Source organism: Podarcis melisellensis (assembly GCF_964234715.1).
Source record: "Podarcis melisellensis genome assembly, chromosome: 5".
NCBI classification, from domain to species: domain Eukaryota; kingdom Metazoa; phylum Chordata; class Lepidosauria; order Squamata; family Lacertidae; genus Podarcis; species Podarcis melisellensis.
The window spans coordinates 834,891-861,573 of NC_138537.1; the positions used below are offsets into that span (position 1 = coordinate 834,891).

Here is a 26,683-nt window from a genome sequence, read left to right on the forward strand (position 1 = left end):
GCTTTAGTCTTCCTGTCTCCTCTCCTTGCAAGTTTAGCTGTTTTTACCTTCCCCCTCCCAGGCAGCCTCCTTTATCTCTAGTGTCCCTTATCTCTCTCCCCTATCAGCAAATGATCAGCAGCTTTGTTTCAAACCCCCCCCCCGCTTCCCTCTTTCAAAAAAGAAAAAGAAAAAGCATGATCTGCTTCTTGCCCCTGGGCAATTCGGCTCCAGGGACCACGCATTCGCTCCATAAGACACACAGACAATTCCCCTTACTTTTTAGGAAGGAAAAAGTGTGTCTTATGGAGCGAAAAATACGATAGTTAAACTATGGGACTCCCTGCCACAGGAGGAAGTGACAGCCACTGATGGCTTGCAAAGAAGATGAGACAAATTCATGATGCTCTGCTCTGAATCCCAGTTGCTAGAGACCAAGGGAGTGGGGAGATGGTCCCAGGCCCCAATCCTGCTTGCAGGTTTCCCTATCTGCTTGATCCCTGTGAGAGCAGCAGGCTAGACTAGGTGGCCCCCTGGCCTGATTCTGCAGGGCTCTCCTGATGTTCTTTGTCCCTCCTATGGAGTCCTGGAAGAGCCCCCACTCCAAGGGATGTCCTGGAGGAAGGCTGCCTCCAGGTCACCTGAGGGCAGGCAATCTCAGCCTGGAATTTCTCCCAACCTTTCACCACTTCTGTGACTATTAGCCAAGCTGGATGAGAGCTTTGCAAAGGCAGGAGGTGGCAGGAAGGAGCAGGGCAGAGAGTTTAGCATCTTTCCCAGCTCTTTTATCAAAGAAAATGGGGTCTATTATCACCCAACCCTTTTCTGCAATGTCTTGTCTTTGCAGTTCAGTCTGTCACAACATATCCTGCTTTCCAGGCCAGAACCACTGAGAGTTCTTGGGTAACATATTATGGTCTGTCAGGGTCCTTAACAACCTACCCTTTTTTGCAAACTCATGCAAGCAGCAGAACACTTTGCACCCAGAAACATGGAACTGGAAACATGAAGCTTCCATTGATCGCACACCATACATTCAGAGCACATTTTCTCCCTTATTTATTCAATTTATATCCCTCCCAGGGGTTGTGCTTATTGTTATTATTGGAAAAAAATAATAAAAACATTTGCAATATTATTATTATTATTAGTAGTAGTAGTATACCAATCTCAGGGAGGTTCAGAACATAAAAATACCAGCTAAAAACACAAAATACATAATAAAAACAAGAAAAGAACAAACCAAAAAACCCCCACAACACGTTTAACAGGGTGTCAAATGTCGATCAAAAGCAATATTTAAAATATTATATCCCTCCCTCTCAAGTGACCCCTTTCCCCCAAGAATCCTGGGAACTGTAGTTTGTTAAGGGTGTTGGGAGCTGTAGTTCTGGTAAACCACCGTTCCCTGAATTTTCTTTGGGGGGTGTGTGTGCTTCAAATGCACAATACCTACACATCTCTCCCCTCTTCTCCTTCCAAAATGTGGCTCTGGGGGTGAGGCAGGGCTGGCAAAGAGCTGAGCGACAGGAGTCCAGCGAACAGGTGAGCCCTTCTGCATGCCAGGCAACTCCAGGCTGGAATTTGTGTCTGGGGCAGAGGGTCAAAGGGCACCTGGGCACCTGGACAGGGCATCCCTCCTCAGGTGTCTCCTGCAGGGTCTTGCATAACACCGGAGGGAGAGAGGGAGAGAGAGAAAGCCTGAAAGGCTCCAGAGGTTTGGAACAGGTTTTTCCCCGCTGCAGGTTTGGCTAAAAGAAGGCGTGTGCTCTTAAAGGCAGGCGGCAACACCATGGAGACAGTGACTGCTCTGCCCCGAGTTCAGATCAGCCGGAGCTTCAGTTGCTGCTGCCATCCTTGGGGGAGAGGACGCCCTGGACTGCTTGACAGCTGCCAAGTTTGATGGGGGAAGACCGTCTGAAGGACCACCGCCACCTCCTCAACCAGGGAAAGGAGGATGAGCTGGTAAGAGGCAGCGGAGAATTGAGCTTTCTAGCTCCCCAAATCAGCCGTGTTTCCAGAACCTCAGGAATTCCTTCCTGCTCTTGGCTCCAGCAGAAGGCTTGCTCCCCCTGGCCCAAGGCTGGCTCGCTGGGAAAGCGCCCCTGAGCGCACAACTGAGGGGCTGGGGGTGGGGGTGGGACAGGACGACATTGGACGGCTTGCTCTTTTCTCCCTGTGCATTTCAAGGCTTTGGCAGGAATCCACAGGTGGATGTGTCCTCTTTAAAAAGGATGGATTCAGGCCAGGCGAATCGGCTGGTGCCTGCCGAGAATGAAAAGGGGGGCTGCAGCAAAAGGTTGCAGCATACAGTGCTTCCAGGTGGGCTGAGGAGGGAGCGGGTCCTCGGCTCCAGGGGGTTCTAGATGAAATGCAGAACTGAAAGATCCGTTTTGATCTGGGCCCTGCCTGGGTCACCTTCCTGGGATCTATACCAGGAGGCGTGTGTTGGTTTTCCTAGACCTCTCAGTAGCTTTCAGTACCATTCAGCACAGTGTCCTTCTGGGTATGGAGTGGGGTTTGGGGAGACTAAGCATTGCAGTGGTCCCACTCCTTCCTAGCAGGGAGGGCACAGAAGGAGGTTCTGCGTGACACCTCCTCTGCCCTGCGGGTCTTGTCTTGACTTCCTCACTCCGTTCTTTAAGAGCTACCACAGAGACTGTGCTGGGTGTGGGTGACAGGGCACTCTCTGGATGAGACATGCAGGTCAGGTTGGACAGACGCCTTTCAGGGATGCTTCAGCCGAGATTCCTGCATTGCAGGGGGCTGGACTCAATGGCCCTTGGGGGTCGCTTCCGACGCTACTGTTCTGCGATTCTTCCTGCCTCGGTAGATAGGAGACCATCTTGGGCAACCTCTTAACCTTGGTGCTGGACTGGATGAGGGAGAATGAATTTAATCTTGATCCAGGGAAGATGCAGGCGCCTTAGGCAGATTGTTCGGCCGACTCTAATTTTGGACAAATGTTTCCTGGGGGTTTAGGGTAAATGGCTTTGATGAGGTCACATAGAATCAGAGAATTGTAGAGTTGTGGGTCCTCTAGTCTGACTCCCCGCAACTCAGAAATGCCAGCTAAAGAATCCCAGACAGTGGGCACCCAACCGTCTGCTTCAAACTCCCCACTGATGGGGAGCCCACCTCCTGGCCCCCAATTAAAGAGCAGGCTTGCATTTGGGGAGAGTTCCTGAACCTGGCATTGTTATTTTTGGATGTTTGGGGGGCAGCTGTGGTTGGATGTGCATTCAGCTTCAGGCTACATGGTTACCTTACCTGGGAGTAAGGGCCGCTGAACACGACGGGGCTTCCCTCGGTGCAGAAGCATGCAAGATTGCATGTTGAGGACACCATCTGGGCCCAAGGCTTTTGCCATGGTTGCGCATGCTATGGCTGCTTCTTGACTAGACTACTGTACTGCACATCATGTGGGGCTGCCCTTGGACGCACTCTGGAAACTTCAGCTGGTCCAGAAGGTGCCAGCACTATTTTTGTTTGGTGCCAGGAGCTGGGAGCAGGTGGGTCTCATCCTTCATGGACTCCACAGTTTGGCACTTTCTGGGCTAACTTCCCGACGCGGCTGCTGATCAAAGCCAGCTATTACTGCCTGAGCCTGGGATCCTCTAGGGGGCTCCAGGTCCACATGGTGACCACCACCAGGTCCACCACTGTGAGTTGAGGGCACCAGAGAAGGTCTTCCTCAGGCACCTCCAGCCTCTGTGGTGAGACTCTCGCCACCAGAGTGAGGCCTTTTAGGGTGCAGAAGACCAGTGAATGCGGTGCATCTTACAGAATGAGATATAAACACCATAACATCCAAGACGAATCATCAGCATATTATATAGGAGTGAGTCTTGGGGAAGGGAAAAGCAAGGAACAGGATATGCAAATAGCAGACGATGATCCATCATAACTCTTAGAGGAACTGTATGCAACTTAACTTAGAACTGTACCCCCACAGCCAAAGGCCTTGCCCACATTTCTGCTTCTTACGGTCTGGATGGAAAAACACGCCTGCCCTCCAGAGATTCAGAGCTGCTCCTGTCACGAGCCAGAGTTTCATGGCCAACGTTTTCTTCAGTTCCGCGGCTTCTGGGGTGATCAGCTTCACCCAGTTCCCCCCAGTCCCCCAAAGTGAGCTCAGAAACACCCCGTTGAGATGGGAAATGGTCTGTAAGTTTAACTACAGTAGTGAAATCGTAGAATTGGAAGGGGTCCCAAAGGCCATCTAGTCCAGCCCCCTGCCATGCATGAACCATACCTTAAAAAAGACCCTGGCAGATGGCCACCCAACCTCTGCCTCAAAACCTCCGAGGGAGGAGAGTGGACCACTTTCGGAGGGAGTCGGGTCTGCCGTCGGATGGCTCTTACCGCCAGTGCTGAGTCGGAATCTCGTTTCTTGCAGTTTGAATCCACTGGGTCAGGTGGATTCTGAACCAGCAGAAAACAAGCTTGCTCCATCTTCCCTGTGAGGGACAGAGAGAAACACACAAACTCTTTCCACCCCCCACCCCCCGCCCAGTGGAAGGACTGGAGACATCTGTCCACACCTTCATTTTTTGGGAGTCATCCGAAGGCCTTGGCTGCTCTCTAATGAAGTTGGAGTTCTTGTTATTAAATATACCAAGAAAAAAGCACACCAAGAACTCTGGCCAATAGAAGTTTCATTAGTGGGAAAAGCTCAAGACACATGTTGATCTACCCACACTTAGTTGTTATCTCTGAGAAACGTAGAAAATAACAGGATATATTTATACGAATTCGTCACCTTACATGACCCCTTAAAAATTAGCTGATGAAGGTGAATACCGTCCTGGTTTCTGATCCATAACTGACTTCTGCTCAATGATTGAAACTAAGATCTTCACGTCAAATCTGACTATGGACTAACATGAATTTATCTCTACTCATAAACTCTTATCTCTAATACTGTAACAAATTATTGTGTTATACATATCCTTATGAGTTTGTAACCTCTATTTGAGTTTGCAATCCTTGTCAGAATACATACTTTTGAATGGATTAGTTTTTGTTACAATTGACTATTGATTTGCGAGTAGGGACCACTCCCACTATTGAAACTTATATTGGCCAGAGTTCTTGGTGTGCTTTTTTTCATGGCTGCTCTCTCACCTGGGAGCATCACCTGGTGCCCTGATGGCCATGCCAGGGCTGTGCCACGCAGGCTGGTTGTTCCCCTGGGGCAGCGGCGCCGCTGCTGGCTTCCTCCCCCAGGCTTTCCTCCGCCTTGCCTGCATGCTGCATCAGCGCTTCTGAGATCAGTCGCTCCCCCCCCTTCCAGCTGGAGGAATCTGTCCTGCAGCCCCAGAAAATGGAAGCTAAGTGTGGAGGGGAAAGCTCACCTACAAAACAATCCCCACCACTTGGCTCTTGGGTGGAATCTACACACATATAAAAAACACTGTGGAAATGCTTTTTTAAAAAAAGTTTTGAAAAACATTGAATTTGACATAGCTCACCATCGCCATCTAGTGTCACATTTGTGTATTGCACTTTGCAACACACTTAAACGTTTTACAGTGGTATCTCGGTTTTCAAACATTTCCGTTGACTAACATTTCGTTTTTTGAACGCCATAAACCCCGAAATAGATGCTTCTGTTTTTGAACGCTTCTCGGAAGTCGAAAATGCCACGCAGCTTCCGCTGAGCACAAGATCCTGAGGCGGTCAGCTATTGAGTTTTCGGTTTCCGAACGTTTCAGAACTCGAACGGTCTTCTGGAACAGATTACGTTCAAAAACCAAGGTACCACTGTATTTGCAGGCGTATAGCTGAGTCCTTACGTTGATTCATCTGGGAGCCCTTTTTGCCGTCTTTAAACTTGTTACAAAAAATGTTGCAAATACAAGCCAACCCATTGCTCTTAAACAACTAGCAATGCAGTCCAGTTTTCTTAGGTTCTTTCTTGTTGGTCCAGTCCAGAACTCTTCTCTGTTTGGTCCCAGCGAGAGAGAGACAGACAGTGGCAGGTCCCTTCCCCAACCTGCTAGTGGCTTCTGAGACAAACCCAGACACTCAGGGATGAGTTGTCCATTAACACCGGACTCCATCTTAACAAAGACCCCCCCTTCTCCCCACTCCCAGCTTTAGCTTCTGCTCCTGTTCTCTGCAAAGATCACAAGACAGAGAAGCAGTAGGAGAACACTTCAATCTCCTGGGACGTTCAATACAGGGTGTCAGAGCAGCTGTCTTATTGCTAAAGAATTTCAGAAACAGACTTGAAAGGCAAGTTGTTGAATTACAACTTATCAGTAAACTGAAAACTATGGAGAGACCTGGTCTGAATAGAGATAGTGGATTCTTGTCTCATTACACATGCTAATCTGCATACTAGGTAAAGGTAAAGGTAAAGGGACCCCTGACCATTAGGTCCAGTCATAACCGACTCTGGGGTTTACTGGCCGAGGGAGCTGGCGTACAGCTTCTGGGTCATGTGGCCAGCATGACTAAGCCGCTTCTGGCAAACCAGAGCAGCGCACAGAAACACTGTTTACCTTCCCGCCAGAGCGGTACCTATTTACCTACTTGCACTTTGACGTGCTTTCGAACTACTAGGTTGGCAGGAGCAGGGACCGAGCAACGGGAGCTCACCCTGTTGCGGGGATTCGAACCGCCGACCTTCTGACTGGCAAACCTAGGCTCTGTGGTTTAACCCACAGCGCGACCCGCGTCCCAATCTGCATAGTATTCCTTGCTTTTTCCTGTAGTTCTAATTGCAGTCCTCTACAGGTTTACCATACCCATTGAGTTAATCACCCATCTTCTACTACCCTCCTCAGAAAAGCCCCACCCTCCCACTATATACAGTCATACTGAGGCATCTAATCATAAGCCTGCATTTTTATCAAAGCTTATATATTCCAATCAGGGCCTGTATATATTTTAAAATGAGCTTAAAAAGATTTTCAAATGTTTCATGCCAGGCAAAAGACCAGCTGCTTAGAGAACCTTGGCAATGTTTTCCTCCTGAACAAGGGGCCCCCTGATTTACAGCAGAAGAATAAACAATTCTCAAAGTCGTAAAAGAGGAAATTACAGACTGAGAGCGAGGACACTGATCCTACATGTTACAGAAGATAAAAAAGGCTGAGAAAACACAATTAGGAATGGGCAAATAGTAAAATAATACCATGGGCCTCCCATTAAAATGAGCCAGATCTTCTTCCTAAGGTTGAAAGGCCAAGAGCAGTGAAAAAGGCAACTGGCTTGGCTGGAAGAATGAGAGCATTTTTGGGAAATCTTTTAAAGCTGTTTCTTTCTTAAACTGAGAGAGTTAAAGGGTAATAAATGCTGGGAAGAGCTAATGGGAGAAGCATCTAGCTGGCTGGGAAAGGAGGGGTGAAAGGAGGGGTGTAAACTGAAGAGGCTTCTTTTGAAGCTGTTTTTTACTGAGTTCCTTTTTACTTTACAAAGGTTTAATTCTTTTAAAAGGCTACCTATGATAATGTATGAAATATATTAGCTTAAATATATTGGCTTAAATGTAATTATGCAAAGGATTTAAGAAATGCTAGATTCTTAGAGTCATATTGCAATAGGAGACCAGAGGGGCAAATGAGCCCAGCCCCCTGCCAGACAGGAGACGCCATCGAGCACTCCTGATATATAGTTGTCAGGCATTTGTTTAGAAACCTTCAATGAAGGAGATCTTTCAATGTTGATGTGAACTCAAGATCCTTGACATCTGTTGAAGATAAAAATTTAAGATTAACCATTTGTTTTAGAAGGCAATAGGGCAAGGAGGGCAAGAGGTGAGCTGGTAATTAAGATTCCTTGTTGAGACACATGTAAGATATATTATTACTTATTTGTCATTTATAGATGTAACAATATATAGCTCTTTGTGTTCCATATAAGGACAGGAGGATATGGGTGTATCTATTGTGATTGGTTCTAGCAAACAACCAATAGGAATTTCAACAAGGCTGATTGGACAGAGGCAGCCACAGGAGGAGCAAAGGGGGCTGGATTAAGGGAATATAAGTGCTGGCCAGAATGGCAGGAGGCCAGGCCAGAGCTTGGTAACCATATACCACTGAGCCTCTCATTTATTTGTCTGACAAATAAATTATTATTTTAATTTCTCTATTGCTGCGTTGAATATTTCATTCCAGCTAAGCGTTAACCACAAGCAGAAGGTGCTACAATACCTCGATTACAGATGCTTCAGCTTGCGTTTTTTTTGGTTACGCACCAGCCGAAACCCGGAAGTACCGGAACAGGCTACTTCCAGGTTTCGGCAGTTGCGCTTGCACAGAAGCGTTAATCACACTTTGCACATGCACAGAAGCACCAAACCATGACCCGCACGTGCGCAGATGCACTGCTGCGGGTTGCGGACACTGCAAGTTGTGAACGTGCATCCCACACAGATGACGTTCGCAACCCAAGTGTCCACTGTATATAGGTCTGGTGACTTCTGTTTTCAGTGTATCTGAAGAAGTGTGCACGAAAGCTTAGACCCAGAACCTTCTTAGTTGGCCTCTAAGTTGCTACGGGACAATTTTTTAAATTTTTAAATTTATTTCGTCTGCAAACAAAGCCATTCTGCAAATGCAAGCCTCCACACAAGGTTTTGTGCACATTAAGCATAGCTTTTGCAGAGAGGCCTTACCCCCTGAACCACGTGTCTTTGCTGGAATAAAATAGCCATTTCGTTTTTTGAAGTGGAGAGGGCTGAACCCGCAGGTGCTCCACCGCCAGGGCAGGCGATTGCAAGAGATAAAGATCCTGCCACAGAGCCAGGCGAAAGCTGTCAGCGAAATGCAACCATACCAGCCTAGCTTGCTCCTGGCCTTTAAGGGCAGCTTGGTATGCAGGAACCAGGAAGGGATTAATTTATTTTAGCAGCTCGAGGTAAGCATTTAATCACCTGCTGGTATCTGAAGGCAGAGGAATGTAAACAGAATCTGCTCATTTCCCCTTGTTAGCGGAAAAATCCGAGGGCTCCCTTGGACAAAAAGTAAAGACACCAACCAGAGTAAATTGGAGCAAATCAGCAGCCTGTAGGCTTGGCCTTTATTGACTGTTGCAACAGGGTGCTCCCCTCACTTGCAGGAGAGAGGAAAGACACAGAAAAATGGTGTGCAAGGCCTTATAAAAACTTTTGAAATTCCCATCCTGTAGGTCAAGCCCACCCCCAGAAACATCATGCATACATCACAGAATGGAGGGGTTGAGGGAGGAGTTGTGGTGGTAACCTGAGTGTCCTGTCACCTGGCTGTTTCCCCCTTTCCCCCTCCCCATGAGTATTTTCCAGGTGACAGAGGGGAGTTTGCAGTTTCCTGTCCCCAGAGGGAAGAGCTGATTATTGTCCTTTGTTCCAGTCCATGCTGAATCCACTCCCATATGCAGGTTCTTTGTGATCTTGATGGTCTTCTGTCTAGGACCATCAGGGTTGGCATAGCAACTGGGCAGGGCTCCTGTGGATGTGCTGGGATGCTCAAGGGATTATGGCTGCCCTGTATCAAACCTTCCCCATTTTGTAGTCCTTCCTTCATGGAGTAAAATAAAAGTAGAACAGTGCAAATCTGATGCATGGTTGATTTTCTATGAATTTATAACAGAAGCGTGGTGTATGTAGTGTGTGAGTGTGTGTGAAGTTTGTACAAACTGAATGATGGGGGGGGGGGGTTCCTGCTACACCCTTATGGGGTATCTATCCAAGAGCCCGCACAGAGTCCTGAAGTGGGTTCCCCATCGGTAGGGAACCTTTGTTCTGGGTTCCTCCTCCCTCCTGCGTGGGGGGAGTGGGGGACCCTGTTGCAACAGTTTAATATAAAGATCAGGCTTACTAGCTGCTTTGCTTCTCAATATTCTCTGCTTGGCCTCTGTTATTTTCTCCTACCAATAGGGAACCCACTTAAGGACTCTTGGATACCCCATAAGGCAGGGGTAGGCAACCTTAGGCCCGTGGGCCGGATCCGGCCCAATCACCTTCTCAGTCTGGCCTGTGGACGGTCTAGGAATTACGCTGCGCGTCAGAATCAGCGTGTTTTTGCATGAGTAGAATGTGTCCTTTTATTTATTTATTTGTGGGGCCTGCCTTAAGGGATAAAGGAGCAGTTATTTTCTTATAACCCCGGGGGGTTCGCTGGGCTCCTTCCCTGCATCTCTGGAGGCCTGGGCCTGATCCAGCCCCCGGCGGCCTTCCCAAGGTGTGGGTCACGTGTGTTTCGGGGCCCCCTTTCTGTGCTGTCGTGCTGCGGATGGGGGGGGGGCAGAGTGCCGATATAAGAAGCCCAAGTCGTCATGGCGATGGGGATGCGGGCGATGGAGACGGATGGGCCGGTCCTCGCTCTGAGCATCCTTCCCTGGGCGCCTCGGCCTCCCTGCCTGGCGCGGATTCTGCCCTGGCGGCTCCTCCTGGCTGTGGGGCCCGGCCGCTGGCACCGTGGAGCCCAGTCCAAGGGGGCTCTGCTGGTTGCTGCCCTGGCCCTGGGGAGCCAAACGGTCGTCGTCGGTGGCCAGCGCCAGCTCCCGGGGCCGCCTCCTCAGCATCAGCTTCATCAACAGCGGAGCAGCCCCCTCGACCCCCGAGAGGCTGCCCAGATGCCCCCAAGTGCGTGCCAGCGGGGGGTGGGCAGGGGGACCCCCCAGGGGACAGGGAGACACGGGGGGCAGAGGCTGGGATTGGGGAGCCAACAGGTCTGGGAAGCAGGAGGGGGCCTTTGGCAGTGGCTGCATGGGGCGGGCAGGAAATAATAATAATAATAATAATAATAATAATAATAATAATAATAATAATAGTATCATTTATTCTGCCCATCCGACTGGGTTGCCGCGGCCGGGAAGCACATGGCTTCGCGTCTCCAGTTATTTTTAAATCAGTTTTTTAAATTGGATTCATCTACAGCCCTAAACCCAGAGGTCCCAGGGCGGTTCGCAGAATAAAATCAAAATAGAAAACCACAAAATACACCATCAAAATAGAAAATGAGCTTCCAGTAACAACCCCTCCCCCCGCAAAACCCACACATTTTTAAAGGGCTCTCCCTGATTTCTTTTTCTTCCTTCCCTGTTTTTAATGTTTGAAGTTGTCTTCTGTTTAATATTCTGTTGGGAGCTGCCCAGAGTGGCTGGGGAAACCCAGCCTGATGGGTGGGCTATAAACATATTATTATAAACATATTATTATTGTTGTTGTTGTTGTTGTTTTGTTGTTGTTTTGTTGTTGTTGTTACTACTACTACAGTATTATTACTACAGTGTTGTTGTTGTTGTTGTTGTTGTTGTTGTTGTTGTTGTTATTATTATTATTATTATTATCATCACAGTATCATCATCATTATTATTCCCCCCCCCTTTTTTGCAGAAGGGGGATTTTTGGTGCCACTGTAAACACAAAGACAGCATGAAATATAGAAAGCCTAACTGGAAACAAATTCAAAATCAGCCAAATGCCGGCTAGTCAGACACCATGAAGGAATTCCTTGCCTATGCGTGGAACCCTCTTCAGATCTGAATAGGGCAGATTATCCTACACTGGTTTTCCTATGACTGCAGCTAATTGTTGTGCCAGTTATTGTCCTAAGTTCGAATTTCCACTCCTGGTGGATTGTCGACTTGTTTTATTTGTCCCTGTTTTGAGTTTGGGGGGCACCAGGAATACAAACGCAGGCGTCTCTGCAACGGTTTCTCTGTTTTAATAGCCCCCCCCCATTTTTACACCCCTTTGAGACTTCTGTCAGTGTAAGCGGGAGAGAAATATTAGCAAATAAATAAATGCTGTGTTGGGGAGACTCAGAAGCAGCCAAAGGCATCCCTTCTGACATTTACAAGACATCTATATTGGGAGGTTTTTAATGACTGATGTTTTAATATTTTTTTAATCTTTTGTTGGAAGCCTCCCAGAGTGGGGTAGAAATACATGGGCGGGATAGAAACAACAACAACAACAATAATAGGAACAAGTGTATTGTTTTGATGGATGTAATTTTCAAGGAAGCATCTTAAGACTGACGCCTTATTTTAAATTTTCCCGGTTTGGGATTCAGTTGCAATTTGTGTGTGAATAATGCCAGAAATTCAGAAGGGAGAAGGAAGGAAGGAAGGGGGGGACCTTTGTAAAGGATTTTAAAGGAGTGTCTTTCTCCACATAAACTGATGTAGAAACAGGGTGTGTGTGTGTATAAATATATAAATATATATTTATATATAAATATATATTGTGTGTAAGGGAATTGGTTTCAGTAGGAGTGACACATCAACTCCCTCCCCACCAAAAAAAAACCCCATTCTCCGAAAGAGGACCTTTATTATTATTATTTATTAAATTTGTATGTCACCCTTCATCTGTAGATCTCAGGGCAGTCCACAGCATAAAAATACAGGATGAAAACACAAAATGCGGAATAAAAACCAATTTGCCCAACAGCTTCATGTGCTCCTTGGCACGCACCGCTAGAGGCACATTTAAAATAGTTTCTGTAATTGGAATGGAATAGAGAGAGGCTTCCTCTCACCAGGTGACTGGTGTGCCTGCTCTTGAGGTGCCAAGGGTGGATCAGGGCCCTTCCGGCTGAGAGAGAGAGAAGAAGTGTGCTACTCTCCTTTCTCTGTGGTGGGGGCTTCTCCTTACTCCTGCTTGCTTTGCGCCAAAGCGCATGGCTCTGAGCACTTTCCCGCTTGTCCTGTGCTTTCAAGACATGTGTCTGAGCGGGTTCCCTCACCCCCCACCCCAAAAATAAATTTTTTGTGAAGTTTCCAAAACTTCTCAAATTAACTTCAAATTAGATAGCAACTTTGTTTCTCAGACTGACTTCCCGCAGAGTTTTTATTCAAACCCTTACCTATTACGAAAACTGTCTAATGCCATTATTTCATCATCATTTCTTCCGGTGAGCGGTTTTGCCTTTGGCCCACCGCTTTGCCCCAGAAAGCTCACTCTTTAGCAATAAATTGGAAGGGGCTCGACTAGCATTATGCGCAGGGCCGGATTGAGGTTTGATGCGGCCCTCAGCTCCTGAAGGTAATGGGGCCCTTTCTATGTCCAGCTGTCCTTTGCCAACAACAAATTGTCGCTGTTTTTTGTGTTGAATATATGCTATATATATGAATATATGCTATATGGTAATTGATGGACCTCATAGGTACCTAAAGCCATTTGCCCATGTTGCCCTGCAACCAGTCCATGCAGAATGTTGTTGTTGTTATTTAGTCGTTTAGTCGTGCCCGACTCTTTGTGACCCCCTGGACCAGAGCACGCCAGGCACTCCCGTCTTCCACTGCCTCCCACAGTTTGGTAAAACTCATGCTGGTAGCTTTGAGAACACTGTCCCACCATCTCGTCCTCTCTCGTCCCCTTCTCCTTGGGCCCTCCATCTTTCCCACCATCAGGGTCTTTTCCAGGGAGTCTTCTCTTCTCATGAGGTGGCCAAAGTCTTGGAGCCTCAGCTTCAGGACCTGTCCTTCCAGTGAGCACTCAGGGCTGATTTCCTTCAGAATGGAGAGGTTGGATCTTCTTGCAGTCCATGGGACTCTCCAGAGTCTCCTCCAGCACCAGAATTCAAAAGCATCAATTCTTCGGCGATCAGCCTTCTTTATGGTCCAGCTCTCACTTCCATACATATGGAAGAAGTGTGCATGCACACGAAAGCTCATACCAAGAACTGACTTAGTTGGTCTTTAAGGTGCTACTGGAAGGATTTTGTTTTGTTTTGACTATGGCAGACCAACACGGCTACCTATCTGTTCCATACATATGCAGAATGTAGGCACCCTATATATAGAAAGGAGCAAAGCAGGGATATTTGAGCAGGTGGGGCCCATGACTTACATCAGGGGTGGCCAACTCCGTAGAGACTGCGATCTGCTGGCAGTTATCTACCCCACTTTTGGGGGTTCAGGTCCAAGTTGTTGAGTTTTTTCAGGGAGGAGGTAAAATGTTGAGCTTTTTTTAGGGGAGCCACAGTTGTTCAGCTTCTTTGGGGGGAGCCAAGGATCTACCAGTGATCTACCGCAGATGTCCAGTGATCTACCGGTAGATCACGATCCACCTGTTGGACATGCATGACTTACATCATAGGAGCCTACACAGCACAAAACATGGTTGCCGCATGTAGGTTTTATTTTATTTGTTTTTTATCTTCTATTTTGGAAATGTACATCCAGTTTTTGGGGCCCCCCAAGAGCGTGGGGCCCTGAGCTATACCTTGTTTAGCTTATACGTAAATCTGGCACTGATTATGCGAGAGGGAGGAACACTTCTCTCTGTCCATTTCCTCCACCTGCAGCTCTGATGATGCAGGGACTTTGATACTGATATACACCAATCTTCCCCCCCAGGATATATTTGGCTACAAGACTAAAGGGTGCCGGAGGGCCCTGTGCCTCGCTGGGTACGTCCTGTCCTGCGGAGTCCTCCTCCTCCTCTTCTACTGGAAGCCTGAGTGGGACGTGTGGGCCAACTGTGTGCCCTGTGACTTGGAAGAGGCCGACGTCGTGCTCTTGCGGACAACGGTGGGTGCCCTTTGCATCTCCCAGGCAGCTTCCCCAAGTTCTCATCCCCAGAGGTTACAGCCAGGCAGGGACTCACAGAGCTTCCTGTAGGCCGAGTCTCCCACATCTCACTGGGCGGTAACCCAGGAATTGGTTAACCTGCGGAACTCACTCCCACAGGAGGCAGTGATGCCACCAATTCAGAGGGCTTTAAAAGAGGATGGGATAAACTTAGGGAGGTTTTTTTCTTTCTTTGGTGATCCCTTGTAGCCGAGTAAGATGGTATTCCATAAACATAAACTGTAAGTGACTGTGGAGGACGATTCTGGATCCACACATCCTTCCACAGTGGGGACATTGGTTCCCGGGCAGGAGTTGATCACAGTGAGGGTTTTCCAAGCATGCCTTCCTCTTAGCACGTTTCCCCCTTGCGTCCTGAGTTCGAGTGGTCTTCAAAGCCCATGACTCCTTTGGTAAAGGCTGTCCTCCAGTTGGAGCGCATGTTGAAGAATCATTGCTTCAACATTGGTGATCTTTGCTTCTTCCAGTACGCTAATATTAGTTCCCCTGTCTTCCCAAGTGATGGGTATAAAATGAGTAATCCGAGAATTTGCTTGGGCTCAGACCACCGCATCACAGAGGTGCTAGATGTGTTATCAATAGTGTTATAAGAAAAACCTGCTCCTTTTCCTTTATGGGGTATCCAAGAGTCTGTCAAGAGTCCTTAAGTGGTTTCCCTATTGGTAGGAGAAAAGAACAGAGGCCAAGCAGAGAATATTGAGAAGCAAAGCAGCTAGTAAACCTGATCTTTATTAAACTGTTGTAACAGGGTGCTCCCCCCACACGCAGGAGAGAGGAGGAACCCAGAACAAAGGTGTTTCTCCCTTGTGTCCTGAGTTCGAGTGTCTTCAAAGCCCATGGCGCCTTTGGTAAAGGCTGTTCTCCAATTTAATAGATCGCAGGCCAGTGTTTCCCAATTGTTGGTGTTTATACTGCGTTTTTAAGCTTTGCCTTGAGAATGCTAAAGTGCGGCCCTCAGCCTGGAAAGAGCAGGGCAGAAGCTGAGTCTGGAAGAGCCCTCAGGCTTGTATGAATAGCTGCATTTTTTGTCCTGCTTTAACCGGATTGTGAATTACCAATGGGATTCACGATGTGTTTTCCCTCCCCTAGGATGAGTTTCAGAAATATACCAGGAAGAAGGTGATCCACCTTGATTTGCAGAGCATCTTGGACAGTGAAAAGCTGGACCACCTCCTTTTCGGCGCTGACCAGGATTCCGTCATCAGCAGGGCCATCATGAAGCCTGGAATGACGGTGAGTTTTTCCTTGGCACAAGCCGGCAAATGAGTGGTGGGCACCAAAAAGAGGCTTCTTTCTATCCCCACCTTCCCTGCCCCTTCCTTTCTAGATCGGAGGAAATTGTTTTCTTCTTTGGCGGTCCCTCATAGCCTAGTAAGATTGTCTTCCATAAACACGGTTTTAACAGTGAGTCCGTAAGTGACTGTGGAGGCCGATTCTGGATCCACATGTCCTTCCACAGTGGGGACCGAGGTGTGTGTGTGGGAATTGATCCCTTGAGGGTTTGCCCAGCGTGCCTTCCTCTTAGCACATTTCTCCCTTGCGTCCTGAGTTCGAGTGTCTTCAAAGCCCATGACACCTTTGGGAAAGGCTGTGCTACCGACTTCCTTTCGTCTGCCCTGAATCTTCCAGCAAAAGATAGCAGATGTGCAAATGAAGCTACAAGGCTCCTTTGCCCCAGAAGCTCTTTCACTGAGCGGATGCTGTGATGCCAGCTGCCCCCTGCCTTGCTGCCTCCCCCAGGACGCTCCGCCAGGGCGGGGGCGCTCAGGGGCAGGTGCGGCACTTACCTGGGTGGCGTTGCTGTCTGGCTTGACAATGGTGCGGCTCACTTGCACGCTGCCTTTGCTCCCGTCCGAGCTGGACTCCTCTATTTTCTGTAAGAAGGAAGGAGGAGAACACACACTGAGACTGGGAGAGTCTGAAGGACCAGATTAGCGGGTGCCAAAGATGGTGACGGGTCTGGAAGCCAAGTCTTAGGAGGAGCCCTTGAGGGGGCTGGAGATGTTTAGCCTGGCCATCTGTCTTGACACACTTTGGCTGAGATTCCTGCCTTGCACGGGGTTAGACTAGAGGACCTTTGGGGGTCCCTTCCAACTCTACAATTCTCTGTGTCTTTGAGAAGAGGAGACTGAGAGGAGGTCCGTGTTTATGGAAGACAATCTTACTCGGCTATGAGTGATCGCCAAAGGAGAAGAAGAAGAAGGATGACGAGTCCTGCTGGATGAGGCCAATGGGGGCCTATCAAGGGCAGTATGCAGTTCTCACCGTGGCCAACCAGATGCCTGGAGGAAATCTGCAATGAGGATTCGAACACGAGATCCATGTTCTCCCCTCTTGTGGCTTCCAGAAGCATCGCTGGCTCTCCACCCCTCCCCAAATCCTGCCGACCCTTGTGGGGAACGGGGAAAGGCAACTGTCCTCTGCCCACAATCCTGGGCTGCAACTCTTTCCGTGTTGCCCCGCTGGGCGCTCCCTCCAGGGGCTTTTGCCACGCAGCAGCGGAAGGACGGACACACCAGTAGCACGAGATGCAAGAGCAGGTTCAGCTGATACTGGAGCAGATTGACAGATTGTGTTGCAAACAGACAGGAAAAACCACGTCCTGGAGCGAAGCCACAGGGCCCGAGTTTTGCTCTGCCTGTTAGCAGAGGGATGGAGCCGAGGGGAGGGGACCTCTGGGGCAGCATTCCCACGCTCCTCCCTGCTGGAGGTGGCATGAGGACAAGGCCTTCAGCCCCGTGAACGTGCCGCAGTGCCAGTGAATGTGCCCCGGTGCCAGCTGCGTGACCGCAAGGGTCAAGAGCCGGGAAGGGCAGCCTCCAAAATCAAAGCGGAGGGTGACACAATGTTTACGCCAGATTTCCTCCGACGACAGAACAATGGCAGAGGATCTTTGGCACGCCCCAGACTCCTTTCTGAGGAAGCCCCGGGCTTTGCACTGCAAACCACAAGTGCTCTGCTCAGTGGAGTGTCTTGCGAACCACTTGTGTTCCCAGGGCCTCCCTCCATCGCTCAGTCACACCGTCCCAGGGTCCTGGCAGGCCCCCGGTGAGGGTGGCCTTGAGTTTCGCGAGGCATGGAAGCAGGAAGTGGGCCAGGAGGAGCAGCCAAACACAGGGCGACTTTCCCCACACTTTGCTAGGCTGGCAAACAGGAGACCCAGGATGAATAAGGGCTGCAGATTCTTGGATGTTTCCGGTCACTGCAGTCAACTTTTCCTCCTGGAAGCTGTCCCTCCCGGGTGACCATCGGAGGATAAGAGCCAAAGGCCCCCCTGAGCCATCATCCTGTATCCCAGTGGCCATTCAGATGCCTCTGCAAGCTTCCTCTTCTTTGGCAATCCCTCGTAGCCGAGTCAGATTGTCTTCCATAAACACTGTTTTAACAATGAGTCCGTAAGTGACTGTGGATCCACACATCCTTCTACAGTGGGGACATAGGTTTCCGGGCAGGAGTTGATCACAGTGTGGATTTGCCAAGTGTGCCTTCCTCTTAGCACCTTTCTTCCTTGTGTCCTGAGTTCGAGTGTCTTCAAAGTCCATGACACATTTGGTCAAGGCTGTTCTCCAACTGGAGCGTTCGCAGGCCAGTGTTTCCCAATTGAAAGTGTTTATAGTACATTTTTTTAGCTTTGCCTTGAGATCTTTAAACCTCTTTTGTTGACCACCAACATTACGCTTTCCATTCTTAAGTCCGGAATAGAGTAGTTGCTTTGGAAGACGATCATCAGGCATCCGCACAACATGACCAGTCCAACGAAGTTGATGTTGAAAAATCATTGCTTCAACACTTGTGATCTTTGCTTCTTCCAGTACACTGGCATTCGTTCACTTGTCTTCCTAAGTGATGTGTAAAATTGTATACTGTGTCTCGCAGAGGCTAGAGATGCCAAGTGGTCCTCTAAAGGGAAGTTCTCTTTCTGCACATAACTGTGGCATTATGGGGGAAGTATTGCTTATTTTCTCTGGCATTCTGGGAAGTCTCGCTTATAATCTTTTCTCTGCTTCTGCACACACTGTACAAACCTGTTCCAAATACCAAGACATTCCCTCATTGCTCAGTTCATCTTAAGTTCATGATGCCCTGTTCTCAATGCATAGCTGACCACATCTACGGAACTCGATTATTATATTCTTTCATGTTATGATCAATCATTAGTAACTGTTTTAGTCATGCTATATCAATCTTTAGTTATAATTTAATTAGGAGGTTTCATGCCTGTCTAGTTCCAGCTCCGTTTCCCAGCCTTTAATCTATTGGGGATTAATGTCTATATGTAATTCCTGCCTTGTACACATGTTAACCAATCAGCAACAAGTTGCTTTGTGTTTGTATCAACCAATCAGCCACAAGCACACCTGTGGCAATGTTTGTAATAATAAAAGAGAGTTCCCGGGGCTTGCCCCGGCAGACGCCTCTCACATGACACCTGCTACTCGTCTGTCGTGATTTTCATTCCTACAGTCCTCTGGACCCCAAAAGGATTTTCTGAAAATTCTTCTCTGGGGCAAATTTCCTGACTTCTAGGTCTCCAAGCCCTTGTCGTGCCAACGTCACTGTCGGAGCACACCGTACTTTGACAAAGATGACAAGCTTGCGCAGTGGGGCAAGGGCACCATCCTCGCCCCCTGCCGACACGGCAGAGTTATCTGGAGCACAGCAGAGAGGTCCATACTCTGCTTATGGGCTGGGATGCTTCAATGGGCAAGCAGGGCTGTAATGGCTTGGCTCTCCCACAGAAGCGAGACACCGGCAGTAGTTATCTCAGGTTTATTGCTCAAACACATAAATCACTCCGGAGCTCCTTCACTCCGTGTCTGACTCCAAGTTAGCAGTTGCCGAGTCTAAACTCTGCCCCTTCCTCTTCTTCCAACAGGGGAAAAAACCCTTTCGCTTCCACTCTTTTCCCCTCCTCTCACTGACCTTTTTGCGCCTACAAGTTTTTGGGCTGGCTATTCCCGGCCTCTCCCCTTCTGTCTCTGAGCTAAGAATGGTATTTAGGGCTTTGCTATCTTCCGCTTTGGAACGCAGGTGGCGCTGTGGGTTAAAGCCTCAGCGCCTAGGACTTGCTGATCGAAAGGTCGGCGGTTCGAATCCCTGCGGCGGGGTGCGCTCCCGCTGCTCGGTCCCAGCGCCTGCCAACCTAGCAGTTCGAAAGCACCTCCGGGTGCAAGTAGATAAATAGGGACCGCTTACCAGCGGGAAGGTAAACGGCGTTTCCGTGTGCGGCTCTGGCTCGCCAGAGCAGCGATGTCACGCTGGCCACGTGACCCGGAAGTGTCTCCGGACAGCGCTGGCCCCCGGCCTCTTGAGTGAGATGGGCGCACAACCCCAGAGTCTGTCAAGACTGGCCCGTACGGGCAGGGGTACCTTTACCCTTTACCTATCTTCCGCTTGCTCTCTGTTTTCTGACACTCTGCCACTGGACTGCCCCTCCTCCCTCTCACATTCCACTTCACATTCCAGTGTCCTTATCTCCCTTGGCTTGCTTAGATTCCCAGCCTCTGTCAGCTCTGGAACAAGGGCACATTCAGAGCCATTGAGCATCGTGGGAGCTGCTTGGGAACTCCACGGGAGGATCAGGAACCCCTTCCCCCCAAAAAAACCACCTCCCTGTTTACATGGGGAAGGTGGGGGGGAACAACTAACAACAACAACAACAACAACAATTTATTTGTACCCTGCCCATCTGGCTGGGTTTCCCCAGCCACTCTGGGCGGCTTCCAACAAGGATTAAAAATACATCAAAATGTCACACATTAAAAACTTCCCTGAACAGGGCTGCCTTCAGATGTCTTTCGCGTTTGTGTACATAAGCATGCGGTTTCAAATGTTCCTGCTTTTTTTTTACTTAATTACAATGGTAACAATGCGCATCTTTATGCTGTTCCTCTACTCCTCTACATCTGATCTAACCAACCCTCCTTCACAACTACCACCTCCTCTCACTCTTCACTCCATCAGTCTCTCCTGAAGAGGCCAAAAACCATCTTGGCTGCGAGTCCTGGAAGACCATCTCCCTGCCTTGCAGGCCTTTCCCCACCTAGCCTGGGAGAGAAGGGCCCAGTGAGATGGATGGAAGGAGAGACTCCAGCTACAAAAGCTGAGGTTGCTCAACAGACTCTGGTTTAGGATAATTGGGGGGGGGGGTTGCTGTAAGGTTTTGTATATTTATTTTAGATCTTGTTGTGATTTATGTGGTTATTCAATTTGGTTGTGTATTCTACTGTTTTATTGTTTTCGACTGCTTTGCTATTTATTACATTTGCACGATGACTTTCACCCAAAGATCTCCAAGGCTGGGTGGTCATCTGTTAGGAGTTCTTTTGTTGAATATCCTTCATTGCAGGGGGCTGGAGAAGATGACTCTCGCCATCCAGTCCAATGCAAGAATTCAAGCATTGAAGCTACAGCCTTTTAATTTTAAATTTTGGATTCAGTAAAGTAAACCAAAGAAATATTCATAAAGACAGCATAGGGTGGAACATTATCATGAAACTTATCATTCCGAAACATGATGAAAAATACCCAAAATTTCACAAGAAATCTGATGATTGATGTGATTTATATGTATTTGCACATATTAATTTATAGGTATCATTTCACAATAAGTTAATTTAATCATTGTTCCCATTTGCCCCCCCATCCATTCATTTTATAGATGCTTCTAGATAAATAACCGTAACCGTAACCATGCATTGTTCTAACAGGTGAGATACATCCATGTGCAAAAAATCCGTTATGTCTGGGACCTCACAGAAAAGCAGTTCCTGAGAGTCGGGTGAGTTTTTGACTTGACGGCTGGAGACTCTGAGGGGTCAGAGGGGCCCTGGCTGAAATGCCCTCTCACCTTTCTGCCATGTCTCCTTCCAGGTCGCTGGAGGACTCCAACACTTGCTACCAAATCCATCACAAGTTTGGAGACGGGCTGACGAGGAAGGAGAAGGCGCTCAGGTGTGGTCCATGGGGCAGAGCTGCTCCTCATCTAGTCCAATCAATTTAACCCCTTCTTTCTTTTTGTAATACATTTTTATTCCATTCTACAATTTAATATTCAACACATTTATCATATAAAAGAAAACAGAACAAAACTCTCCCCACCCTGCGACTTCCCTCAACGTCCCCTTCTGGTTCTTTAACAATTTGCTACTTCTGCTTAAACTTTCCCTTATTTTCCCTCTTTTAGTTGAATGCTCTTACACTCTTATCATTTTCATACCAAATTTTCTTCCAGTTACTTCTTACATTTAACTAATTTCTGTATTGTTGTTTCTTGACCTTTACTCTTGCTTTCTTAATTGTCAGTGTTTTACTCAAACCCTGCTAGTGAGTCCATTTCTTTACAATATTTCTGTAAATACAGCATGAACAATTCCCAGTCTTTTTAAAAATCTCTGTTGTCTTTGTCTCTGACTCTTCCTGTGAGTTTCGCCATTTCTGCATATTCCATAATTTTAACTTGCCAATCTTCTTTCATTGGTATCTTGTCTTGTCTTTCCTTTTTCCTTTCTTTTTTTCTTCCCCTTCTCCTTTTTCCTTTTCCTTTCCTTTCCTTTCCTTTCCTTTCCTTTCCTTTCCTTTCCTTTCCCTTTCCCCTCTCCCTTTCTCCTTTCCTTTTCACCATTCCCTTTCCCTTCCCCCTTTTTCCTTTCCTTTCCCTTTCCCTCCCCCTTTCCCCTCTCCCCTGTTCCCTTTCCCCTTTCCCCTTTCCTTTCTATCGCTTCTTAAATACCATATTTTTCGCCCTATAGGACGCACTTTTCCCCCTCCAAAAATGAATGGGAAATGTGTGTGTGTCCTATGGGGCGAATGCAGGCTTTCACTGAAGCCTGGAGAGGGAGAGGGGTCGGTGCCCACTGACCCCTCTCCCTCTCCAGGCTTCGCGCACCTCTCCGCAAGCTGTGGGAGCCTGCGCTGGGCTCTTGCGCCTTGCGGAGAGTTGCCTGCTCTGGGGGCGGGGGAAGCTCGGGCTTCCCCCGCCCCAGCCCTGCACCTGGGGGGAAAATAAGTTTTTCCCCTTTATTTCCCTCCCCAAAAACTAGGTGCGCCTTATGGGACGGTGCGTCCTATAGGGCGAAAAATATGGTATGTCTCCATGCCCCTTGCACTATCCAGCGGGGAAGGAGCTTAGGAGATAATTTTCTGTGGGGGACCAACAACTTGGATGGCTGTAAAAGAGGATTAGACAAATTCATGAAGAGAGGACTATGGATGGGCTCCCAGCCAGGACGGCTCTGCTCTGCCTCCACAGATAGAGGCAGCAATGTTCCTGAATCCCAGTTGCTGGAAACCTCAGGAGGGGAGAGAGTTGCTCTTGTGTTCAGATCCTGCTTTGGCTGGTTTCCCTTTGGTGCATCTGGTCAGCCCCTGTGAGAACAGGATGCTGGACTAGATGGGCCCCTGGCCTCATCCAGCAGAGTTCTTCTTATGTTCTTGAGATTGGACAGAAGGAGCAAGACGCCCGCCTTGCCAAATCCCTGCCTTGCCCTGGATGTCTGGGCTGCTTGTTCCTCAGGTCTTAAGGGGGGTCTCCTCATCTCTCCTGTCTTTCTCAGGAAGTTGGTTTGCGGCCCCAACGCCATTGAAATCGAAGTCCGCCCCATCTGGAAATTGCTCTTTAAAGAGGTAACGGGGTCCCTATATTTTGGTTATTTGTTAAAGTTACCTTATTTTTCGCTCCATAGGGCGCACCAGCCCCAAAGAGCAGCATACAGGCTGTGCACAACCTCTCCCTTCCGGAGGGGTTGCGCGCGGCTATGGCACAAGCCAAGAAAGCCAGCGGGATGGATCCCGCTCGCTGTTTTGGCTAATCCTCTTTATGCCCTGCCGGGAGAGGCTGTGCGGGGCTTAAGAGGAAGCCATAGCCACGTGCAGCCTCCCCCTGCCAGAGGGGCTGTGCGCGGCTATCCCTGAAGCCTGGAGAGTGAGAGGGGTCGGTGCGCACCAACGCCTCTCGCTCTCCAGGCTCCAGCAGAAGCAACACAAAGCCTTTAGAGCACAGAGGGAGCACTCCCTCTGCGCTTCGGAGGCTTAGCGTTCAGTGGCGTAGCGTGGGTTGTCAGCACCCGGGGCAAGGCAAGTAATTTGCACCCCCTAACCCGTGGATTTGCGCCCCCTAACCCTAACCCCCAGATGTTGCGCCCGGTGCGGCCGGCCCCCCCTGCACCCCCCACGCTACGCCACTGTTAGCGTTGCTATCGCTGAAGCCAAGGAGCCTGCATTTGCTCCATAGGACGCACACACATTTCCCATCAATTTTTGGAGGGGAAAAAGTGTGTCCTATAGAGCAAAAAATATATACCACTCTTCCTCCGAAGACTGCAGGGAAAGAGGCAGCAGCCATCGCAATGGCAGGGTGGATGGGTGGGAAGGTTGGGCTAAGGCTCCTGGAGAGACCTGTTTATTTGTTGCACCTTTTCATCTGAGGAGCTCACGGTGGTGCGCATGGCTCTTGGGCCCCCACAACAACCCCGTGAGGTAGGCTAGGCTTAGAGAAGGCAGCGACTGGTCCCCAAGGTCACGCCCAGTGAGGAGCATCATCGTTTATTATTTCTACCCTGCCCATTTGGCTGGGTTTCCCCAGCTGCTCTGGGCGACTTCCAACAAAAGATTAAAATTACATTAAAACATCAGGCATTAAAAACCTCCCTAAACAGGGCTGCCTTCAGATGTCTTCTAAAAGTCAGAGAGTTGTTTATTTCCTTGACATCTGGTGGGAGGGCGTTCCACAGGGAGGGTGCCACCACGGAGAAGGCCCTCTGCCTGGTTCCCTGTAACTTGGCTTTTCGCAGGGAGGGAACCGCCAGAAGGCCCTCGGAGCTGGACCTCAGTGTCTGGGCAGAACGATGGGGGTGGAGATGCTCCTTCAGGTATACTGGGCCTTTGAGGCCGTTTAGCGGGGATTCAAACCCTGGTCTCTCCTAGGTCCTAGTCCAGCAGTCTAACCCCTGCACCACACTGCCTCTCTAGTTGGCAAGAGGCCCAGCATGGAGTCCTGGCATGCTCATCGGTCAGAGACTGGCAGACAGGCAGACTGATGTTCTCTGCCCCATGTTCTCTGCAGATCCTGAACCCTTTTTACATCTTCCAAACCTTCACGCTGACCCTCTGGCTGGTCCAGGGATACATCGAGTACTCCGTTGCCATCATCATCCTGTCCGTCATCTCTATCGCCCTCACGGTGTACGACCTCCGACAGGTGAGTCTGCCACTCCTTTTGCCCTGGTCTGGGCTTCTCCTAGCGTAGCTTTCCTCCACTCTTTCCTGGCACGGTTAAAGCTCCATGTCCAAATGCTCTTTTTTTTTTTTTTTGCTCTGGAGATTTCCCAGCAAAAAGCTGCTCTCTAAAGCCAAATTGGAGCAAACAGCAGTCTGCGGAAAACCCCAATGGCCATTTGTTGAGCTTCAGTTTTAAAGAGTGATTTTTCGCAGGGAAAGCTCTGGGGCAAAAAAGGGGGGGCACTCGGACACAGAACTTGAAAGCCTGGAACTCAGGACAAGAGGTCCCTGCTGCCTTTAATCCGTCAGATTTGTATAGAGCTTTAATTCTAAGCAAAGGATGGGAGTGCCTTAAGCCTCCCGGAAGACCTCGCCCTCTCTCACGCCGCAGGGCTCCACCCTCTCACAGGCACCTCTTCCACTCAGCCTTTGGTTTATTTGGCCAGCTTTTCTGCCTGGCTTTTCCCATCCTGCTGACCCCCTTAGCCATATTGTGTCAGGGCTGATGGAAGTTGCGTGAGAGAAAGTGGAAAGAGAAAAGTTTCCGTCCCTCTCTCCTAACACTAGAATGCATGGGAATGCTGGAAGATTCAGGATATGTTTCTAAAAAATAAAATAATAAATCCTGCTTCACACAGCATATGGTTAAACTGTGGAACTCCCTGCCACAAGGTTTCCCACAGTCACCTGGTTGGCCCCTGTGAGAACAAGATGCTGGACTAGATGGGCCCCCTTTAGCCTGGTCCAGAAGGCTCTCCTTTTGCATGTGATTGAATTTTACTCACTAGAGAGGAGCCGACTGGAAGGCCCCCCCAGACCAGCCTTCCCTGCTCAGACATGATCAGCGCCTAAATCTCTTCTTTCCGCAGCAATCAATCAAGTTGCACAACCTGGTGAAGGAGCACAACAAGGTGGAAGTCCTGGCCTGGACCAAGAATGAAGGTGTGTGGGTGGGTGTTTGTATTGGGGTCCTGAGACAGCTGCCTTCTTCTCCTGCCCCACAGCCTCCCCTTCCTCTCCCAGCACTATCCTGCTTCCCCATCTCCACACACTGGGCAGCCTCAAGGCCTTCAAAGGAAGGGTTCCCAAGCTCTTCTGGGCCACCCGGGGCCGGATTTACGTATAAACTAAACAAGCTGTAGCTTAGGGCCCCACTCTCTTGGGCCCCCCAAAAAATTTAAAGGGTAAACAGTTAAATTTTTTTGGATAAACAGTTCCAAAATAAAAGATAAAAAGCAAATGCAGTGGTACCTGTATTGTTCCGGAGGCCCGTTTGCAACATGAAAAGAGCGCAACCTGAAGTGCCGTATATGCGCAGGTGCACGGTGCAATTTAGCGCTTCTGCGCATGCGCGAGTGGCAAAACCTGGAAGTAACCCTTTCCAGTACTTCCGGGTCGCCGTGGGATGTAACCCGTAAGAACATAATATGAAGCAAACGTAAGATTGAGGTATGACTGTACAGTGGTCCCTCGGTTTCTGAACTTAATCTGTTCCGGAAGTCTGTTCTTAAATCGAAACCGTTCTTAAACCGAGGCACTCTTTCCCGAATGAGGACTCCCGCCGCCAGTGCCCTTCTACCATTCAGATTCCGTTCTTAAACCAAGGTAAATATATAGCACATATTCAACATAAAAAACCGCGGCAATTTGTTGTTGACAAAGGACAGCTGGACATATAAATGGCCCCATTACCTTCAGTAGCTCAGGACCTCATCAAACCTAAATCCGGCCCCCTTGGTTCCATTAAATCCAAAAATAGATTGCAAAACTGGGCCCAAACCAGGAAATAATAATAATAATAATAATAATGACACCCTGTCTTTTCCCCTGAAATGAATTTCAATAGGGACAAGCATAAGGTTCTATTCAGACTTTTAGGCCCAGCTCAGCTCTTTAAAGCTCTGCACCTGAGCGGTTGCTGTTGTTGTTTGTTCCGGCACTTTTCCTGGGA

At 48.8% G+C, this 26,683-nt stretch overlaps 1 protein-coding gene across 3 annotated transcripts in view; it reads left to right on the top strand.

Annotated features, from left to right (window-relative positions):
• The first annotated feature begins 1,687 nt into the window (after nucleotides 1–1,687).
• Nucleotides 1,688–26,683, top strand: part of LOC309369691 (putative cation-transporting ATPase 13A5) — a 55,965-nt gene continuing 30,969 nt past the window's right edge. Inside the window, exons 1-8 of one of the 3 annotated variants that reach the window (XM_081910790.1) lie at nucleotides 1,688–1,944; nucleotides 14,281–14,454; nucleotides 15,604–15,747; nucleotides 21,225–21,295; nucleotides 21,388–21,468; nucleotides 23,070–23,139; nucleotides 24,578–24,712; nucleotides 25,602–25,674. In XM_081910790.1, coding sequence (XP_081766916.1) covers nucleotides 1,882–1,944; nucleotides 14,281–14,454; nucleotides 15,604–15,747; nucleotides 21,225–21,295; nucleotides 21,388–21,468; nucleotides 23,070–23,139; nucleotides 24,578–24,712; nucleotides 25,602–25,674 — 811 coding nt within the window. In that variant the 5' untranslated portion in view covers nucleotides 1,688–1,881. Of the gene's footprint in view, nucleotides 1,945–14,280; nucleotides 14,455–15,603; nucleotides 15,748–20,096; nucleotides 20,145–21,224; nucleotides 21,296–21,387; nucleotides 21,469–23,069; nucleotides 23,140–24,577; nucleotides 24,713–25,601; nucleotides 25,675–26,683 lie in introns of those variants that run through there. The other 2 variants (XM_081910791.1, XM_081910792.1) reach the window with 2 other exon arrangements.